At 51.6% G+C, this 18,109-nt stretch overlaps 1 protein-coding gene across 3 annotated transcripts in view; it reads right to left on the minus strand.

Moving 5' to 3' along the window:
* The window catches only part of IGF2BP1 (insulin like growth factor 2 mRNA binding protein 1), a 39,764-nt gene extending 23,516 nt beyond the window's left edge, over positions 1–16,248 (minus strand). For 2 of the 3 annotated variants that reach the window (XM_032871773.1, XM_032871771.1), the window contains exons 1-2: positions 16,019–16,248; positions 14,759–14,819 (exon numbers count right to left, since the gene is read on the minus strand). In XM_032871773.1, the coding sequence (XP_032727664.1) occupies positions 14,759–14,819; positions 16,019–16,193 (236 nt within the window). In that variant the 5' untranslated portion in view covers positions 16,194–16,248. Of the gene's footprint in view, positions 1–14,758; positions 14,820–16,012 lie in introns of all 3 variants that reach the window. The other variant, XM_032871772.1, reaches the window with a different exon arrangement.
* Positions 16,249–18,109: the final 1,861 nt, after the last annotated feature.

An 18,109-nucleotide genomic window follows, 5' to 3' on the forward strand; every position in this document is an offset into this window, starting at 1 on the left:
GCGACTGGAAGGCAGCGACACCGCTGCGAAACATCTGTGGTCCCGTGAACATGGTCTTTTAAATGCACGAAGCACCCGTGCACTGTCCCACGTGTGCTTGGACTCCTGTGCTGATGCAGGGGACAAGCAGAAAGGAAAATCAAATCTCCAGGAAAGACTCCGGGATGAAGCATATAACCACCCCACCCCCAGACACACACACCTCTGGAAGGCTTTGTATCGTATTTAATACACTCCCAGCCTACCTAGAATCGGGGAAGCAGTTGGGGGGCGGGGAGGGGGAGTCGCTCGGCTTCTTCTATGACTAAGGATGCACGGGCGCGCATGCGCACGCCCACACACGCGAACCCAGCACCAGCAAGTTCCAGTTGCAGGAAATCAGATTCCTACACTGAGGCTGGCAAGGGGTAAGCCCCTCGAGCCTGAGAGGTCCCCCAACAGTCACCTTCGTCTGAGGGCTGGAGAAACACAGGGCTCCGAAAAGAGGAAAAGAGCCTTGGCGACGCTAACGTACAACCGGAACCCAGCTCTCATGCTCATCTCTCCACCAAAGCCTGCTTTCCCTCTGACAAGAAGCGTTAACACAGCAGAAGCTTGTAGAGCCCCGATGTCAGCAGCAGGAAAAATGCCCATATTCTGTACGGCTAAGTGCGCGCCAACTGGCTTTTACTGCATGCGGCTCTAATTTGGGCACAGGGTTTAACTCACACAAGAGCTAACTAGACTATAATACGGCTGGATGATTGTCAGAACTGTTAGCGGCGTAAAAGGATAGTCACCAACAACTCTTGCAAGATTTCGTGTAAGTTTCGGGAGAGGCAAGGAGGGTAAGGTGGGACATGGAGCAGGAAGGCTGTCACGGGTGTGAGCAAGCAAACCTCAACGATGTATATACTTCGTTCCGTTCACTCACCTCGGAAACGAATGGATTGACAAGACAGCCCACGCTTTTTTTTCTTCCTTGCCCATCTGGGCAGCGCCAGGGAGGAAGCCAAAACAGAAGCTCTGAGACAGTGCAGCTCTTTCCAGACAAATCTCAAGTTGGCCTGGGCCAACCGTCTCTCCCTCGCTCCACCTTGCTCTCTCCCTCCACCTGTGCTTTCACCTGAGTGGCTCCTCAGAGTGGGACCTGGCCATGGGGGCTCTGCAGGGTGAAGTGGGAGGAAGGAGAATCTAAGTATGGGGACATGTGGAAAAGCCTTCAGAATAAACCTAATTTGTGGAGACAAGTGATAAAGAGGTGACCCAGCGTGAGCAGCAGAGCCTTCCCGGTGGAGGCAGCAACGATGTGGGATCAGAAATGAACCCTTGCAGACATTACTCGCCATCCTTCTCAGACTGGCAGTGAGAAGCCTTTCTAGCATCTTCACTTGTGGGGGATGGGGGTAAAATACTCTGAGAGGAAAAGGCAGAAGTGGGCTAGAAAGAGTATTCCTGTCCAAAGCTCTTCAGAGATGTTGGCTGAACTCTCACCCCTCCCCCAACAATAGAGATATTAGCGTTTCTCCAGAAAGGCTGAGAACCAAAAGGTCTGGCCCTCTGGGACCCGCAGACCTGGCTGAAAGGCAGAGCTGGTGCTCAGTGGAAAGCATCGTGGGCACATCTGAAAAACAGAAACGCCGAGTCTCTCCCTCAGGAGGGAATGGCAAGCTTGGAGAGCCCAGTTCAAGACAGGATTTTACGGTGGAGCACTCAGAAGCAAGGATAAGAAAACTAGACCAGCCTCAAGAGAAATCAGGCTTCAGCAACTCCATTCCCCACAGAGAAAAAGCCCCTATGGGACTTAGCATAATTCTTGGAATGGGCAGGGCCCTGTGAAGGGCCGCCAACGTACCCCAGTGTACATTAAAAACAATAACTGATCATCCTACCAGTAGGAAGGAGTGCTGGCTGTGTGCCTCCCGCATGAGGTTAAACCTCCTCAAGGCAGGTCTCCCCATGAGCTGCTGGCACAGACCTGCTGGGGGTCAGAAACTTTGGGAGGCTGCTGTTTAACTCTTCCTACCGGGGTGGGCAGTTATCAGAACAACTCTCCTCCGACGTGAACACCCAACCCGAGTTGTGCCCAGCCTTGAGGCAGGCGCAGATGCCCTTATGGGAGGTCTCTCGCCCCAGCCCAGGGATGGCGGCCAGGAGTTGCACAGGCACCTTCCAAGATGGTGCAGCCAGCAAGGTCTCAGACCCGCCAGGAGCCCCAGGGTGGCAGGCCCTGCCCCGGGGGGCCGCCAAAGCAGGGGCAGGCAGGGCAACGGAGGAGAAAGAGGTGCCTGGGAAGGGCGGCAGCAGCTGAGGGTGGGGGAGGGCTGGCAGCAGCTGGGGGGAGGAGGGGAGCCCTCATGAACGGGCAATTGAGAAGGCCTGAGCAGCTGAGCGGCCGCGCTGGCGTCGCCGGGCCTGCGCCCCACGCGGGCGGCCCCTTCCCCCAGCCCCTCACCTCGCCCAGGGAAAGCTGAGCGCTCGGCCTCCCACCCCAGCCGCTGGGTGGGCCGCGTTGGCAGAGCTCAGAGAGGGGGCATGCGATGCCCCCCCCACCCCCCTCGCCCGCCGCAGTCTAGAATGTTCTGCCGCCAGAACCCCCTCGGTACCCGGCTCGGTGAGAGCCGGTCCCGCCCGGCCCAGGGGGCCCTCGGCTCCCCCGCGGGGCCCAGAGGGGGAGGGGAGAAGCGCCCCCGGGCTGCCGGGTGGGGGTGGGGACAGGACTTTGCCCTTTGTCTCTCTCTCCAGAGCCACCGGCCGAAACCCGACCCCATGAGCGAGCCAGGCAGCCAGCGAGGGGCAGGCTCCCCCTCCGGGGTCCTTTAGTAAATCCAGACCCGACCTCCCTGTGGTCAGGGCTGTGACTGAGGTGGTCCTGTGGGGGAGGGGGCTTCCCGCCTGCAAACAGGCCTGCAAGCATTTAAGTGGGAACCGGTTGGGGGTAGGGGGCCAGGAGAGGGCTGGAAGTGGGGCCGCAGAAGCTGGAGGGGAGAAAATGGCCCGGGAGGCGGCATTCCTTAGAGACCTCGGCCGGGCTGCGGGGAGGAGGCAGGACCGGGCCAGGGAGGCCTCCCACTGAGAAGGCAGGAACTGAGGCCCGGGAGTGGGCTGGGGGCACGGATTGCGAAGGCCTTCCGGGCCTGAAGAAAAAAGACCCTCTTCCCGGGGCGCTCTGGGAGCCTCCTCAGAAAAGTTACAATCGAAGACTCATCTCCACTCCCCATGCGCAGTAGGGCATTTGTCTGGGGGTGAGAAGGACCTTCTTTGTCTGCCCTCTCGGGGTGTCATCAGTTAATGATAATCTTATTTTGCACGGAATTTAGAGTTTACAAAGTCGTTCTTTACACCCCCAACTTCCATGAACCTAAAACAGCGACAAGCGGTTGATTTGAGCCTCTGAATCGCCAAAGAATGAGAATACTTATTTCCATTCTGCAGTTCAAAAACAAACAACAACAAAAACAAAAACAAAAACTGGCTCAGAGAAGTTAAGTGACTAACCCAAGGTGACACTGGCCAGCAAACGTGGCTATACCATGAAGCCTGCCTGCTCCTCCTGCTTGGGGGGCTGGGGGGGAAGAAGGTACCTGGGTTCTTGATCCTCAAAAACATACCTAAGCTATGCTTTATGATTCCGTAGGCTTGCAACATAGGTGAATTCTCTGTCCCTTCCTGCTGGGAGGTGGGGGGGGGAGAAGCATCTCACCCCCTCCCCCCAGCCTCCCATGTTTCATGGGGTTGACCCAAACAGAGTGGGGGGGGATACCAGCCAAAGGCTCTAGCCCGGGTGCCTACCAGAATGCCAAAGGAAGGAGGCCCTTATAACTCAAAATACCTAGCTCATTTCATGGGGTGTCTGGAGAAGGGGATATTGCAGATGAGGAAACGAGGCCCAGGAAAAGATAGGGACCCTGGATCCCATAGTTTACCCATCCAGGGAAACAGCAAGCTGAGGCTGATACCCGAACTTTAACCCCACTCAAGTCCTTCTCCATTTCACTCAGCTCTCTGTAGGTCTTTTTCATTCTAAAAGCAGCGTCCCCATTTCCCACCTTAGCTGCCCAGACAAGAGGAGAATTTTCTGGGTTTTTTTTTAACCACTGAAAATTGCCTGAAAATCCCAACAGTGTGAGGAAAATAAAATGCTAAAGCAGGTATGAAACACCTGGGAAAGGAGGCGGCTCAGAACAGGTTGAAATTCATGTTGGGCGTGTTTTTATTTGCTAACCTTACTTACGCTCTCCACCGAGAAAAGCTCAAGATAAGATTCAATTCCTTTGAATGTTAGAGGATCACCTGTTCCCACCTCCAAAGAGAGCTCAGCCTTAGAAGTGGAAAGGCGTGGGTTTGAATCCCACCACCACCACCGAATCACGAATCACGTGCGGACCCTAGCTAAGTCACTCAACCCTCTCAGTTTCAGCTTCTTCTGCAGAAGGAAGTCCCTTGCACAGGACTCTCTATGAGGACTGGGGGAACAGTGCTTAGATGGGACGAGATGCTCAGTAAGTGCCCATCTTTAGACCTGAGTCACCTCCAACAGAGCTCTGGAGCCAAGAAGACGCTCTATAAGGGAAATAAACAGGGGTATCCTCCCCACCTGCCCGACCGCCTCACTACAATGCCACCCCACTCTTCTAGATGAACATCTCTCCCTGTCAATCCATCACGCTCTCCTTAATCCACCCCTATTTTGTCTGCCTATCCTCCAAAACACAGCTTAGCCAGCTCCCTCAAAGCCTCCCTCCTCTTATTTTAGTCCCTGAGGTTGTGTGCCTCCCATTGTAATACATGGTCTCTTGGCCTCTGCTGTCCCACAGAGCTCTTCCTGGATCTAAAGTGAAAATGCCCGAAGGCACAGATTTTTATCTCGCACCTCTCTGGTGCAGCTCCCTCTCTCAACCCTTGTCTCTCTCCCCCACTCTGAAAAAGACCCAACAGTGCAAATAATTAGTGTTAATGGCAAGAGAGGGGTCAGGCAAAAACTCCCCTATTTATGGAAGGATGAAGAGGTGACCACCATGGAGGAAAAAACAAAACTGGCAATGGTTTGAGATGGAGAGTTTACTGGGTACAGTTCCAGTCCCGCAGGATGAGAGAGTTCTAGAGACGAAGGCAGGTGCTGGCTGGTTGACAGAATGAATGTTCTCCATAATGGAGCAGAGCGCTTCACGCTTACAGCAGTCAATGTCATGGTATGTACGCCTCACCACGTAAAATTATTTAGATATTTAAGAGGTCGTTGATTAACTGAAATTTTAAAATCCTTAAAATTTTTAACTTAGGGGTGCCTGGCTGGCTCACTGGGAAGAGCACGCAGCTCTACTTTGGGGTTCCGTTCGAGCCCCAGGTTGGGCGTAGCGATTACTTAAAAATAAAATCTTATAGGGGTGCCTGGGTGGCTCAGTGGGTCAAGCCTCTGCCTTCAGCTCAGGTCATGATCCTGGGGTCCTGGGGTCAAGCCCCACATCAGGCTCCCTGCTCGGCGGGGAGCCTGCTTCCCTCTCTCTCTCTCTCTCTCTCTGCCTGCCTCTCTGCCTACTTGTGATCTCTCTCTGTAATAAATAAAAATCTTTTTTAAAATATAAAAATTTAAAAATCTTATAAATAAGTAAACAGACAGATAAACAAATAGCTTTTTTTAACTTAAAATTCTCTTAAAATACTAAGAAGCAAGTGAAAAATCTAAAAGTTCCTAGAGGAAACTGAACCGAGAAGTTGTATTTCCTCCCATCTCCACTCTAAGACGAGTCTTTCCCTTGTCCCTCATTGTATTTCTGACCCTGGCAGAGGCCGTAGACTCTGGACATGTTCAACCGGGTGAATGAATGCCCACGTGTGTTAAGTGAGCAGACACACTCGGAGAGATACCAAACTTCACAGCAAAATGCTAGTGATTGTAGCGATTTGTACCATCTTGTTAAATATTTTCTTACATGGAAACTGGTTGTAAATGTTATTTTTAAAATCTCTCCCCCTCCGCAAAAATGGCTAATGTCTGACTGGCAAACCCCCCCCACCACACACACACACACACACACACACACACACACACACACGTTAAAGTTGCTGACCATGGGATGTTTTGAAGAGAGCCTGTCTCGGCTCAGGCTCCACTCTTCCTCTAGTTAGAAGTTTAAATTTAGCAAACTACTCATTCAAGATAGTAGTCAGCAAGGGACAAGCGGATGAAAGCGAAAGGAAGATTATCTCACAGAGACCTAGGAGGTTTGTGAAGGCCATCGTATCCCACCTGCCTGCCCCCGGCTTATTCCGGACAGGTATCCCTCTATCCGATTCTAAAAAGCCAGCAGCAGCAGCTTTGAATCAAATGGTAATGACCACAGGCAGGAAAACCCTCTAGATAAAATAACCCCAGTGAGCCAGATTTTCCCTTCTTTTACATCAACAGAAAGTTGCTGCTGTGGACACTCGACATAAGGAGTCAAGGGAGGATCTTCTGAACACTGCTGTCCCCCCTCCAAGCCAACATCCTCTGTCTACTCCCTGCTCAGAGCACACTGCCTGCAGCCAGGTCTGCAAAGGAGCATCTCTACTCTTTAATTTAGGGTCGTCTCCAAATCCTGCCCAAGCCAACTGCTCTATTACAGTCAGACTTCTCCTCCCAAGAAACTTAGAGACCTGGAGGAGGAAGTAGAGAATAAATATTTCTAGCCTGGAACAGATATCCTCACCAAGTTTACTCCACCCACCAGCCCCCACGTTAGTTCCTGTCGCCCCTCATTTTGTCCTCTTCATCTCCAGAATACCTCATGAGAAGCTGAGGAGCCCCAAGCAATCCCAGATGCCACTCCAGAAGAGAGGCAACACACATCATTCCCCATAAACTAATTGTAAAACCCTTTATAGTAACTGATTAAAGTCACAAGCCTGTTAAATGGCCAAAAGCCACATCCGGATTGGAAGCCCTTTCTCTTCCCACCCCATGGAGAGAAGGTTCAATCCGCAGTCCCTAGACTGAGATTTCGAAGGGGGCAATCGGTCTGTGCCAGTAGGGGTATGCACACCCTTTCAGCAGAGAGGCCCAAAGAGAAGAAGTGGACTGCCACATGGGCTCTCTTTCCAGTGCAGGGGGCCAGGGAAAGTGACGCCACTGGGACTGTGCCCTCTACAAGGGCACAGGAAAAGGAACAATGTATGCAGTCGCTTCCTGGGCATCCAGGGAGCCCCAACTCCTGAAAGGCTTCTTTGTGAGCTTACCAAGAGCTGAACATCAAGGCAAACATGCCCATCTCCCACCAGGTGGGGGAAGCTGCTCTCATTTCTTCCTTCCTCTGACCCGCAAGGACTCAGAGTCCCCTTCATCCAGAATCTTTATCATACTTACCTCATCTGCAGAATTAAGATGGTTCCTCTCTCACCAATGTCCCTACCCTACATGCACCTTTGCAGTAGCCCTCAGCTACGAAATCTCCTCTGGCCTGGGTTCATGGCAGTGACAACGGAGTATACGGCCCCCTCCCCGAGGAAACAGAAGTAGCATTCTCCAGCACGCTTGCAGTCTCTTGTCTGATGGGATGGGGTCCATAGCGCAGGGGGCCTGGGGGCACTGCCCTGGTGAGCTTCATCTCCCTCTCCCAAAAGGTGGCTCTTCCTTTGAGCATGCAGGTTACCCGAGGACCCTACACATAAGTCCCTTTCAGTATGCCTGTCCATCACTGTTCCATGTCATACACATGCCAGAAGCACAGACAGATCAACGGCCTGCCAACTGCCTTAGATACATGCCCCAAGCTGCCACAGTCCAAAGACAGGAGGCAGCGAGGTCCGTATCTACAACAAATAATAGCAATAATAATAGTTAATGTGTAATAACGCCAGTTCACAGTTACAGAAATCAAGGCTCAGGAAGATTAACTTCTACAGGTTCAGTCACTGCCTGGCTCCAAAGCTCCTATTTTTAAATACTGAGCTATCCTGAGAGCCCCTTCCTCCGTAGTCCTGAACAGGGTAGGAGGCGGCACCTGAGGGTAGGTCAGGAGACCCTGATCGCATGGGGCTTCCTCTCTCCTTGAGCCTCAGAAGTTTAGAATGATTCCTGTCCACCCAGCTCCTGCTGCCAAAGAACCCAGACCCCACAAAACGACCTTTACACGGAACAGTTTTTCCCTGAATCCTGATTTCTCCTCTTGGGAGATTCTAACTACATCCAATCAACTCAACTACCCAATCAAATTTCCCTCAGACTTAACATTTTCCACTGCAAGTGGTCAAAACATCTGGATGAAGGACTAATTTTTCAACTGAAACTAACTCAAAATGAATGAAAACTGAATTTCCCTCACCCTCTTTTCCTACACAACTATTGAGAGGGCTGATGAGAACACGGTGTGGGAATGAGATCCTCCACTTCTCCCGTCTCATCTCAAAAAAGAGGTTTCACACCCCTCCCCTAAACTATGAGCAAAATTCACACCCATCCATCCCGACAGGTCTCTCATGTGCCTTTAGCCACCAAAAGCCACTTGTCTGATAATCGCACCTGTCTGAAAAGTTCCTCCGAACACCTTGACCTACCAGTCAAAAATCCATCTCACCAGCCAGGTTTTTGCTACGTCTTTCATTCAAAAGCAGTTTACCAGTGGTTCATCATGACCTGTGCTCCCTGCCGTACAACCCGAACATCAAATCCTGGAAGACTGGACTTCTGTGATAGGACTGCATTCCTGGGCGGCAGGGGGGAGCCGCAGGGAATGTTCTGTGTACTGTCACATTTCAGTGTTTTCCAATCAGGGTTTCTCCAACTGTATTAAAATGAGGACCCACTTTTCTCCTGTAATCCACATACATTGTATTTCAGTGGTCTGTGATTAGAGTAAAAGCTTGTGTCAGCCTGTTCTGCCTTCATTCTTCCACTATTTATTGCAAACCTACTAGCTGCAAACAAGCCTTACAAAGCTGGCTCAGCCTGTTCCATACCAGGATGACCCCTCCCACTCACTTAAAAAAAAAAAAAAAAGAAAGAAAGAAACCCCACAGTCCCCTCTGAACAAAATTTGAGAGGACATCTGTGCTCTTCTATGGAATGGAGTTAGCACACTGGGGGCTGAGCAGCTTCCTGCCCACAGAGCCTTCCCTGCAATGGCACCTTATCACAGCCGCGCCCCCCCCCCCAACTTTTGCTAACCATATCAAACTTTTATCAGTAACCAAAAAGCATGCACTCTCTCCAGTGCCTGTTTTTTGAGACCTTTCTTTTGTTTTGACAGGCATCTTAAAAGGTGTGGGTGAGGAGAGGAAATGTGCTAGGGACAGGTGTAACTAGTGTGCCAATCTGATGTTCACAAGGAGTCAAACACTGGCTGGGACCCGGAGAGAAGTCTTCCAAGCCCAGTCAGTGGCCCACCGGAGGACCTGTTGTGTCTCTTTTAAAACACGAATGAAACCCACCTCAGAACCTCTGGTTATGATTTCCCCTGTTATTGTTTCAGTCCGCCTTCGGGACGTGGAGAGAGGCCATTCTCTAAAGATTACTGGACCCTGTTAACTCTTGCAGCTCTGTGCCCCATTGCCAAGGGGCCTCGGATCCGGGGAGAGAGAGAGGGCGACCACTATGCCACCTCCATTTTCTCTCCACCTCTCGCCCTCTTTTCTCCTTTCCCCCCAAACCTCTCCAATCCGCCTTGGCCTTTAGCTTTTGCCTTCGAATGCAAAGGTCTTTCGGCAGCCGGGGCGCTGCAAGGGGGCTGCGCTCGCAGCCGGGGAACGTTCCACGTGGGCGAGGTCGGGAATCTGGGGGTCCCTGGGCGAGGTCGGGAATCTGGGGCTCTCGGGACCGGGACCCGGGCGAGGCTGTCTGCCCACGCGCCGCGGCCGGGGGTCTCCGGGACCCCGAGAAAGGCAGCCCTGCGGGGGACCCCGGGGGCGCGCGCGGAGCCGGCCGAGACTGCTGGGCCGCGGGGGGCCACAGCGGGCCGGGAAGGGGCAGGGCAGCCGGGCGGGCGAGGGCTCTGCAGGAAGAGCCTCCAGGGCCGCCGCGACTTTCTCTGCTTTTTGAAAAGGGGAAGGCAAGGCGGGCAACTCCGACAGGCAGCAGGAGCCTTGCCCTACGCCCAGTCTCCCACCCAGTCTTCCAAAGCTGCTGTCTGCGACCCCCTCTCCCGCGGGTCGCAGTGCGCCTCCAGCCGCTTCTCTTTAAAAGGGAAGCGGGAATTCAACCCCAACCCCCATCTCTCTCTTTTCTCCCCCGTCTGGAATTTCCAACCCAGGACTAACTCGTCTGATCTCTCCCGTCTCCCCTGCTGCTTTTTTCCTCCTTTTTTCTCTCCCTAACACTCCCATCCCAAATTCTAAACTGCACTTTCTGGAAAGCATTAAAAGCTACATTTTAAGAATCTTTCAAGAGGATGGGGAGCGAACAAGACGGAATTCAAACCCTAACAGCTGGCAAAATGTCTGTTCTTCAAACGCCTTTGGTTCATACATTTACTCTAATGACAACACCACCACCACTGCCGTCACCACCAACAGAGAGATAACCAATGTCTATCTTCAGCAAAAACATCCCCAAGTCTCACACAGCACTTGCTGGTCTTCCCCCTTTTCACTCAACTAAACCAGATCTGAAATCTTAAAAAATATTTTTTTAAGTCGTATATTTACTCGCCTATCTCAGTGGTATCAACTCGCTATTACACACTGAAGTTTAGACGAAACCCTTAAAAAAAATAAGCCTTAAAAGCAGCCAAACCCATAAAATAGATTCAAATGACATACATTAAGGTAATTTAAAAAGATGAGAAGCTTCAGAACCCTTGAATCAAGATTCTTCCAATGGCTAATGTCATGTATTTCATCTCTAAAACATAATTATGTTTTGCTCCTTTTCCACCAAAAGCTGTACCATTCAAACTTTACATTTGGAAGTTAATTATACTTTGAATGAATTAGTGATAGATGAATTTCTTCCCCTTCTCTCCCCCAAAGTTTTCCATCTGAGAAAGCATTAGTGTAAAATTTTCATCTTTCTACTTTGGGTTAGAAAATAAAGGGTTCTAGAAACCTACCACTCTTCCAATGGACAGTCAAATACCACTATCCTTTAGGAAAGCATCTTGAAATGTGCACTAAATGACAACAAGTTAAGGGATCTTCTAGCAGTGAAGAAAACATAATTTATGAATTTGTAAGATCTACTTTCTAGGTGGAAATGAAAATGAGTGAACTGATTTCCACCTTCCTTCCAAACAGTGCAGAAAAATAGAAGAATCAACTATTTTTAAATTTATTGAAAGGCAAAAAAAAAAACCTACCCTCATACGAAAACTTTTACTCAAAGTGTCAAACGATTTCTACTTTACGCTTATTGGTTGAATACAGGTCAGATGTATCTTTCAACTACAACCACTAAAGAAAAAGTGCCTAAAAATTCTCCCACTCTAGTACTTTTTCTTCCTTTGTTGTTTTTTTAAGGCATTCCCTTGCTTCTTAACCCCCTTCTTATCATTCATTTTCAGCCCCTAAGAACAGTTTTCATTAAAGACAAGTCCATTTCCGAAGGCAGAATCTTTTGGCTTATTTTGAAAACACTTAGTGATCCAGTTACTTAAGAGCAAATCACTTAAAATTAAAAATAATATTTTTGCCACTTACAAGACATCCCTTCACACAGATTTTCAAAGCTGTTAACTTTAGGAAATTAAACTGTAAAATCAGAATAAACTTTAAGCCCTTTCTGAGAGTTCTCACTCTTCTATGGCTCTGATACCAATTTCTTTTTTTTTTTTTTAATACCTGGAAAACTTAAGGTAAAGTGTTTAGTCCACCTCATTTTAAGTCAGCTTAGAGAAAAGAACAACCATTAACCTGCCTAAGAAAATCAGTCTTTTAAGCCGAACACATTTCATGCACAGAAATGCAGTACATCTCTTGCATTTTTTTCTTAACAGCAACACCTTTTACTTTGATGACAGCAGTTGACAGTAGGTATGCTATCTTTAGGTCACATTCCTCTAGAAAAAGGTACACACACAGTGGCAAATGAAACAAAAGTTTAATTCCTTTAAAAAGCAAGTCAATTCTTAAAATAAACAAGTCTAAAATGGGACCACCCCCCCTTACCTTAACTACTCTTGTGCCTCTCAAAATAAAACACAAGTACTAACCCCTTCCACAACTGTTTTAAAAAATGCTTTGGCTTTTCTCCATTGTCCTAATATTGACAGTGAATATATACAAGTTCTCAATAAAAAGCCAAAACTACTGGCCCAAATTCCAACACTGTCTAAGAGAAGGTTTGGGAAGGTGGGAGAAATTTAGTATCATACATTTTAAAATTTCAAATTAATGTTTTCAGCTTGAATGCATATTGCTCAGTCTCTTGGATTCTTAAAAAGGTACAAATTATATCAAAAAGATACAAAGTTAGAACAAAATAAATGAATACTTCAAAATGAGAGGATGCTAAGGTAACCGCTGTTAATATTACCTTTTGTTTGCCTCCCCCCTCTAAAATACAACCAAACAAAAAACAGGAACATTTAGGTTGTTAGATTTTTATGCATCTCTTAGAAATGTTTAAAGTCGTAACTCATGTGGAACTGAGTGTATCAAGAAGTTACTTCTTTTCTATTTTTTTTAAACAGTGAAAACAAGGGTATATACATACAAAATACATATGCAGTCGTTCATTTTGCTCAAAATATATCAGTCATAGTTAATTAACTAGTTCCTGTTCTATACATCCATGAGATTGAAAAAGCCAGTAACAGACCAAGTGAAAAAATAGTTTTCAGACAGACTAAAAACACATACCACAAAATTCTTCCTTCAAAGAACACAAAATGATAGAGCAAACTTACTTCATGAAAACAAACTCTTTTTTTAAATCCTAAAACTTCAAAAATTGATTCAGTCTAGAAAAATGAAGTGCCTTCTTAACCACCCCACAAACACACACAACTGACTCAGTGCGCAAAAAAATTTTAGGGAGGGGGAGCGCACATAAAAGGTGGAATTTAATACGGATGTGGAAAGGAAGATTTTGTACCCCCCTCTTCTCACATATCCCACCCCCTTCCCAACTCAAAAGTGCCCTAAGTAATGCATTTTGGAGGGAACAAGAAGGAGCCTGAAAATGACCTGAAAGCAAGCAGATGGCTTAGGGGAAAAGATCCATAAATACAGAACACCATGGAAATTAAAATATAAATGTTTTGGATCCCATTTCATCACATTTTGCTATTTCTCTTGCTTTCACTTCATTCCCTTTAAAATTTAAACCATCCTTAAGAGCAAAAGGAAAAAAAAAAATCCCACAGATGTCAGAATTCCAGTTATTCTGGACATTTCTCAGCAACATGTTTCAAACACTCAGCTTTCAGTTCAAATATCCACAATCTCCTCAATAAATTTACTGGTGTCAGTATGTTTCGCTGAGTCCCATCTCCAGGAAATGTTTCCAAATAATAAATAAGACTTTTTTTCTTCCCTCCGATTTTATTGCCTCTTTACTCCTAACTCTAATTGACTTTCCAATAAGAGTATTTGAAGTACTTGACGTTAAATCACAGGCTCTATAAACATAGTTACAAGCCATATTGATCATCTATAGATACAATAGTTCTAAGTTAACTTAAAATATCTTAAGCTGAACCCACTGAACAGATTTTTATCTCACTTAAACTTTATAGTTAAAACTTCACAGCCTCAACAAAATAAAATAACCATACAGAGCCACCCACCTCCACCTTCCTACCCAGAAAAGGCCAGGATTATTCTAAATGCAGCAAGTTTCCAGTTGAGATGAGGGGGGGAGAACACATCTAGGGAGGGGAGGGAGGAACAAGAAGATCAAAGAGTTCCTGGGGGCTGCAACAGGAGGGAAAATTCTACACTGTCAATATGGTTAAAGTCAGATTTGAGAAAGCAGAAAGGCTCTGCCCCTATACTTCAATGAAAGATCTGAAATCCACCATGAATCAGATTTGGGGATAACATGATAGAGGTACCCCACTTTGCTTAATTAAGAATAGAAAAGTATTGGGACACACACACGCACACACACACACATACTCTCTCTCTCTCTCTCTCACTATTCATCCAGGGAGTTCTAGACCCTCCAAAGAGCCCCAGCTCACAGCCTGAACACAAAGCTCTCACCCCAGATGGTCCCCTTGTAACAATGGACCGAAGGAGTGAGGGTTGGGGGGGGGGGGGGATAGCACAGGCAAAGCATATTCTTTGCAAAATCCAGTTGGGAAGGGAAGATTGTAATGTAAGGGACCAGAGGTAGGGGTCTGGGGGGGAAAAAATGCCCTTGCCTGTTGCAGAAATATCCATAAAGCACAACCCTAAGGGTATTCTTTTGGAGGCAGGAACTCATTCCACTTCCCCAAGGAAGTCGAAGGGGACACCCCCCACCATCCACTTAAGAATTATGCTAAAGAATGGGAGAAAAGGAGCCCTGCTAGAAGTTGCAGAAACGTCCAGGAGTTGGAACTCTTCAAAGATTTTAGCCTCCCCACAAAAATGGCCCCACACACACCTTGAACAAACTCCACAAGGTTTCTCTTCTATTGATTTTTCCCTTTTCCTTCTCCAAATACCATCTCTCAGCCCACCCCAGCCCCGGCTTATTTTTTACAAGCTGTAAACCACCCATTACAAGATCTTAGCCAATCTTCCCTCCCTGCCCCCAACATCCGGAGTTGGGGGTGGGAAGGCCAGTAATGGGTTTCTTCCACTGGAGACACTATGGACCCCTTCACACAGCCTCTAAGCGCCCCCAGGTTGCCTCCCTTCTCAAAGAGCCCTTTCCTACCTTTGTTTTTTGGGGACCGAGTGTTCAATCTCTAGGCGTTTTCCTTGCAATTCGACTTTCCCTAAAGATTAAAAGAAAAGAGAAAAAAAGAGGCAATGTAAGAACTGGAATGAGTGTGGGGTGGGAAAGGGCGAAGAGGGCAATTCAGGAGTTACTGGGATCGGAGATCTGTCTAGGGATCCAGGCAGTGGGTTCCGTGGCCAGACGCGAAACGGTCGCTCTGGGAATGGTGGAATCTATAAATTCGTTATTGTGTTTTGTTAATTTTCGTTTTGTTCCGTTCTCTCACTGAGGCTAGTGAGGTAGTGGATCGCTCCGGGAGCCCGAAATGGTAATGGGGCGACCAGAGCGTCTGGTGTGTGGGCTGCCTACTCGGTTCCCAGAGGTGGGGAGCTGGGGCCGGGAGAGAAAGGGCTCCCCGCTGCTCCTAAAGTGTGTTGCGGGGGAGGGGTGCAAGATGAAACTTTAGTTTTCTGCCGAGCCGCGGAGCAGGGCTCGGGGCGGCGGGGCGCTCACCTGTCGGGGCCCGTGGCAAGCAGAGGCCCTGGGGGAGCGGAGCCGGGCCCCGCGGGGAGGGTCCCCGGCGGCCGCGGCGCGCGCCTCTCGGCCCAGCCTGGGCGTCTCGGGAAGCAGCATGGCGACCCCGCGCCGCCGCCGCCGCCGCGCCACCCCGCTCACGCCCCACTTTCAAATCAAAATGGCTCAAGCCCAGGCCCTGGGCGGGAGGCGGGACCCCCTTCCTCTCCAGCCCTGCCCGAAGCCCCGGGACATCGGGGACGGAGCGGGGGGACCTCTTCCCCGCCAGGAAAGGCCTAGGGCGGAGGAAGGGGAGCCGGGGGTGTTCACGCTGGGGGTGGGGGAGCCCGAGGAAGAGGGGGTCCAGCCTCGGATAGGGAGGGGCGGGCGTGGAAATAAGGCCCCAGACTGGGGGCCGCCTGAGTGGGGACCCCCCCACACACACACACACTGCCAATGGGGCCCCCGCCCCGTCGGTGGGGGGTAGGGGCGGCCACTAAAGCCTCCAGCTTCTGCTCTGGGGCTGGGAGGAAGGGTGAGGGGGTCCGGGATATTTCCGCGCGAGGGGCGAGTGGGGGGAAACGGAGGGGGCGTCGAAGGAGGTGGGCGGAGGGTCTATGCCGAGGCCAAAAAGCCCGGCAGGCCGGAGCGCGACGAGTTGGCGGGCAAGGAGAGAAGAGGAGCGGGTCTCCGTTGTTCGGGGATTTCGTTGTGGCTTTTCCGGGGAGGTGGGTGCACTCTTACCGGAGAAAGTTTCGATGGCCTTCATCGCCCAGTGCTCGTCGGGGCAGTCCACGAAGGCATAGCCGGATTTGACCAAGAACTGGCCGCTGTAGGAGATCTTGTGCTCCGCAAACACTTTCTCCAAGTCCGCGGGGGTCACGCTCTCGTTGAGGTTGCCGATGTACAGCTTGTTCATGGTGGCGGTCTCGGGGCGGGACGCGGTCCCTGGCAAGGCCGAGCGGGCGGGCGCGGGCGGCGAGCCTCCTAGGCCGAGAGGCGGGAGGCCGGGGGCAGCAGCCGCAAACTTTCTTCGCACCCCACCCCTGAAGTTGTCCGGAGCCCGCGGCGGGGAGGGCGGCGTGAGGGCGCGCAGAGGTCGCGGGAGAGTTCGGGGAGGCCCGGGAGAAGTGCCCGCGGCGCGCTGGGAGGCGGACGACGCGGCGCGGCTCCTTCCCTTCTGTCCGAAACCCCTCCGAGCGGGCTGGTGTGTCACGTTTCTCCGCGGCCGCCCTGGCGCCGCCTCTAAATAAAATCGACTTGAAAAAAAATGGAGCGGAAAAAAAAAAAAAAAAAAAAAAGGCGAAGCCACGTGGTGAAAGCCCCCACCCACCCTGCTCGGGAAGACCCCCGACGCCTCTGGGCCCATCGGCCCTCCAGCCCGGCCCAGCCCAACCCACCAGTCTCCAGCCTGGGGGTGTGGGGGGGGGAAAGACATTCAACTCACCCCCGGGGGGGACCGGGCGGTGGGGGGGGTGCGTTCCCGAAGCTCTCCTTGCCCCCTCCCCCTTGGCAAGAATCTGGCCCCTAGGGAGGCGCCCCGCCCCCACCCATCCCCCTACCCCGGCCCCGGCTGGGGGAGGGTGGTCGGGCCCAGAATCTCCCACCTCTTTATGGGTAAAACGTACGGTTATTTTTTATTTGTGCGGTGTCGGGGGGTGGGGGGGAGAGTTTGCCCACCCTACCCCGGTTAACTGCTAGCGACTGACAGGCGGGGGACGGCCGAGATAGACAAAGAGAAGCCGAGGACTCTGGGGTCTTCTGGCGGGGGTCGCGCGAGCCGGTGATTTTAAAAGAAAGGCGCTTTTCTTCTAGATTTTTAAGTGAGGGGTCTCGGCCTTTCCGGCCCCAGCCTTAGGAGACTCCCCCGCCTAAGGCAATCCAAGACCCGGGGACCCTGCGAGCGCGGGACCGGGAAGCTAGGAACGCGGGGGACCGCGGCTGGGAACGAGGGGTCCGCAGGAAATCATGTTTCGGGATTCCCACGGCGGCCGCCGAACGAGACCTTCTCGGGGTCCTGGGTTGGGGGGGTGGGTAGAACGCCCGGCTCCAGCCCAAGCTGACCCCAGGAGAAAGGGAGGGGTGGAGAGGAGGAAGAGGAGTGGTAGCGTGAGCAGACCCGAGCGAACCGAAGGGGGAGGTCTCAGGGAGGGAGTGACTGGGTGGGGATCCGAACGCTCCCCTTCTCCCTCCCTGACGCGGGGGCGGACAGGTGGAGTCCCCTCCGGCCGCCCCACCCAGGCCGGCGACCGCAGCTTTCCCAGCGCCGGGTTCGGGTCTCGGAACTTTGGGGTGCGGCGTTCGGATCCCGGCGGGAAGGCGGGAGAGGGGCCGGGGGCGGGGGGCTGAGTGCTGAAGCCCCGCCCACGTCCCCAGGTCAGACCCGCGGGGGGGAGGGGGTAATTTCCGCTCGGCGCTCAGGGAAGCGAGGGGCGGGAGCTTCGAGGAGGGGGCGGCGGCCCCTCCCCCGCCCGTTCCTGGGGAGGGGGAAGCGGATCCGCCCTGGTCCCTTTCCTCGCCTTTGACCAACTCGCTCCGGATCCTCCGGCCCCGGGAGCCCGAGGGACGGACCCGACTGAGCAAGGGGCGACACGTGGGCGGTCGCACCCCGTCTCGGCGGTGGGGGAGGGGGCAGTTCGCCGCGCGTTTCGGAGTCCAGGATAGGCGGCGGAGAGCGGGACGCGCGGTCCACGCGCAACCGGGATCCCGCGCCGAGTGGCGGGCGAGGGCATCGAGTTTCCAGCGGAGGGGGCTGGGATAGCGCCCGGGGAGGGGGGTGGTGGCGGGGAGGGCGGCCCGGGGACCCCGGAGCCCCCCCTCGCCCGGGGACCGCGG

This window comes from Lontra canadensis, unplaced genomic scaffold (genome assembly GCF_010015895.1).
Source record: "Lontra canadensis isolate GAN:19392208 unplaced genomic scaffold, GSC_riverotter_1.0 scaffold43, whole genome shotgun sequence".
NCBI lineage: Eukaryota > Metazoa > Chordata > Mammalia > Carnivora > Mustelidae > Lontra > Lontra canadensis.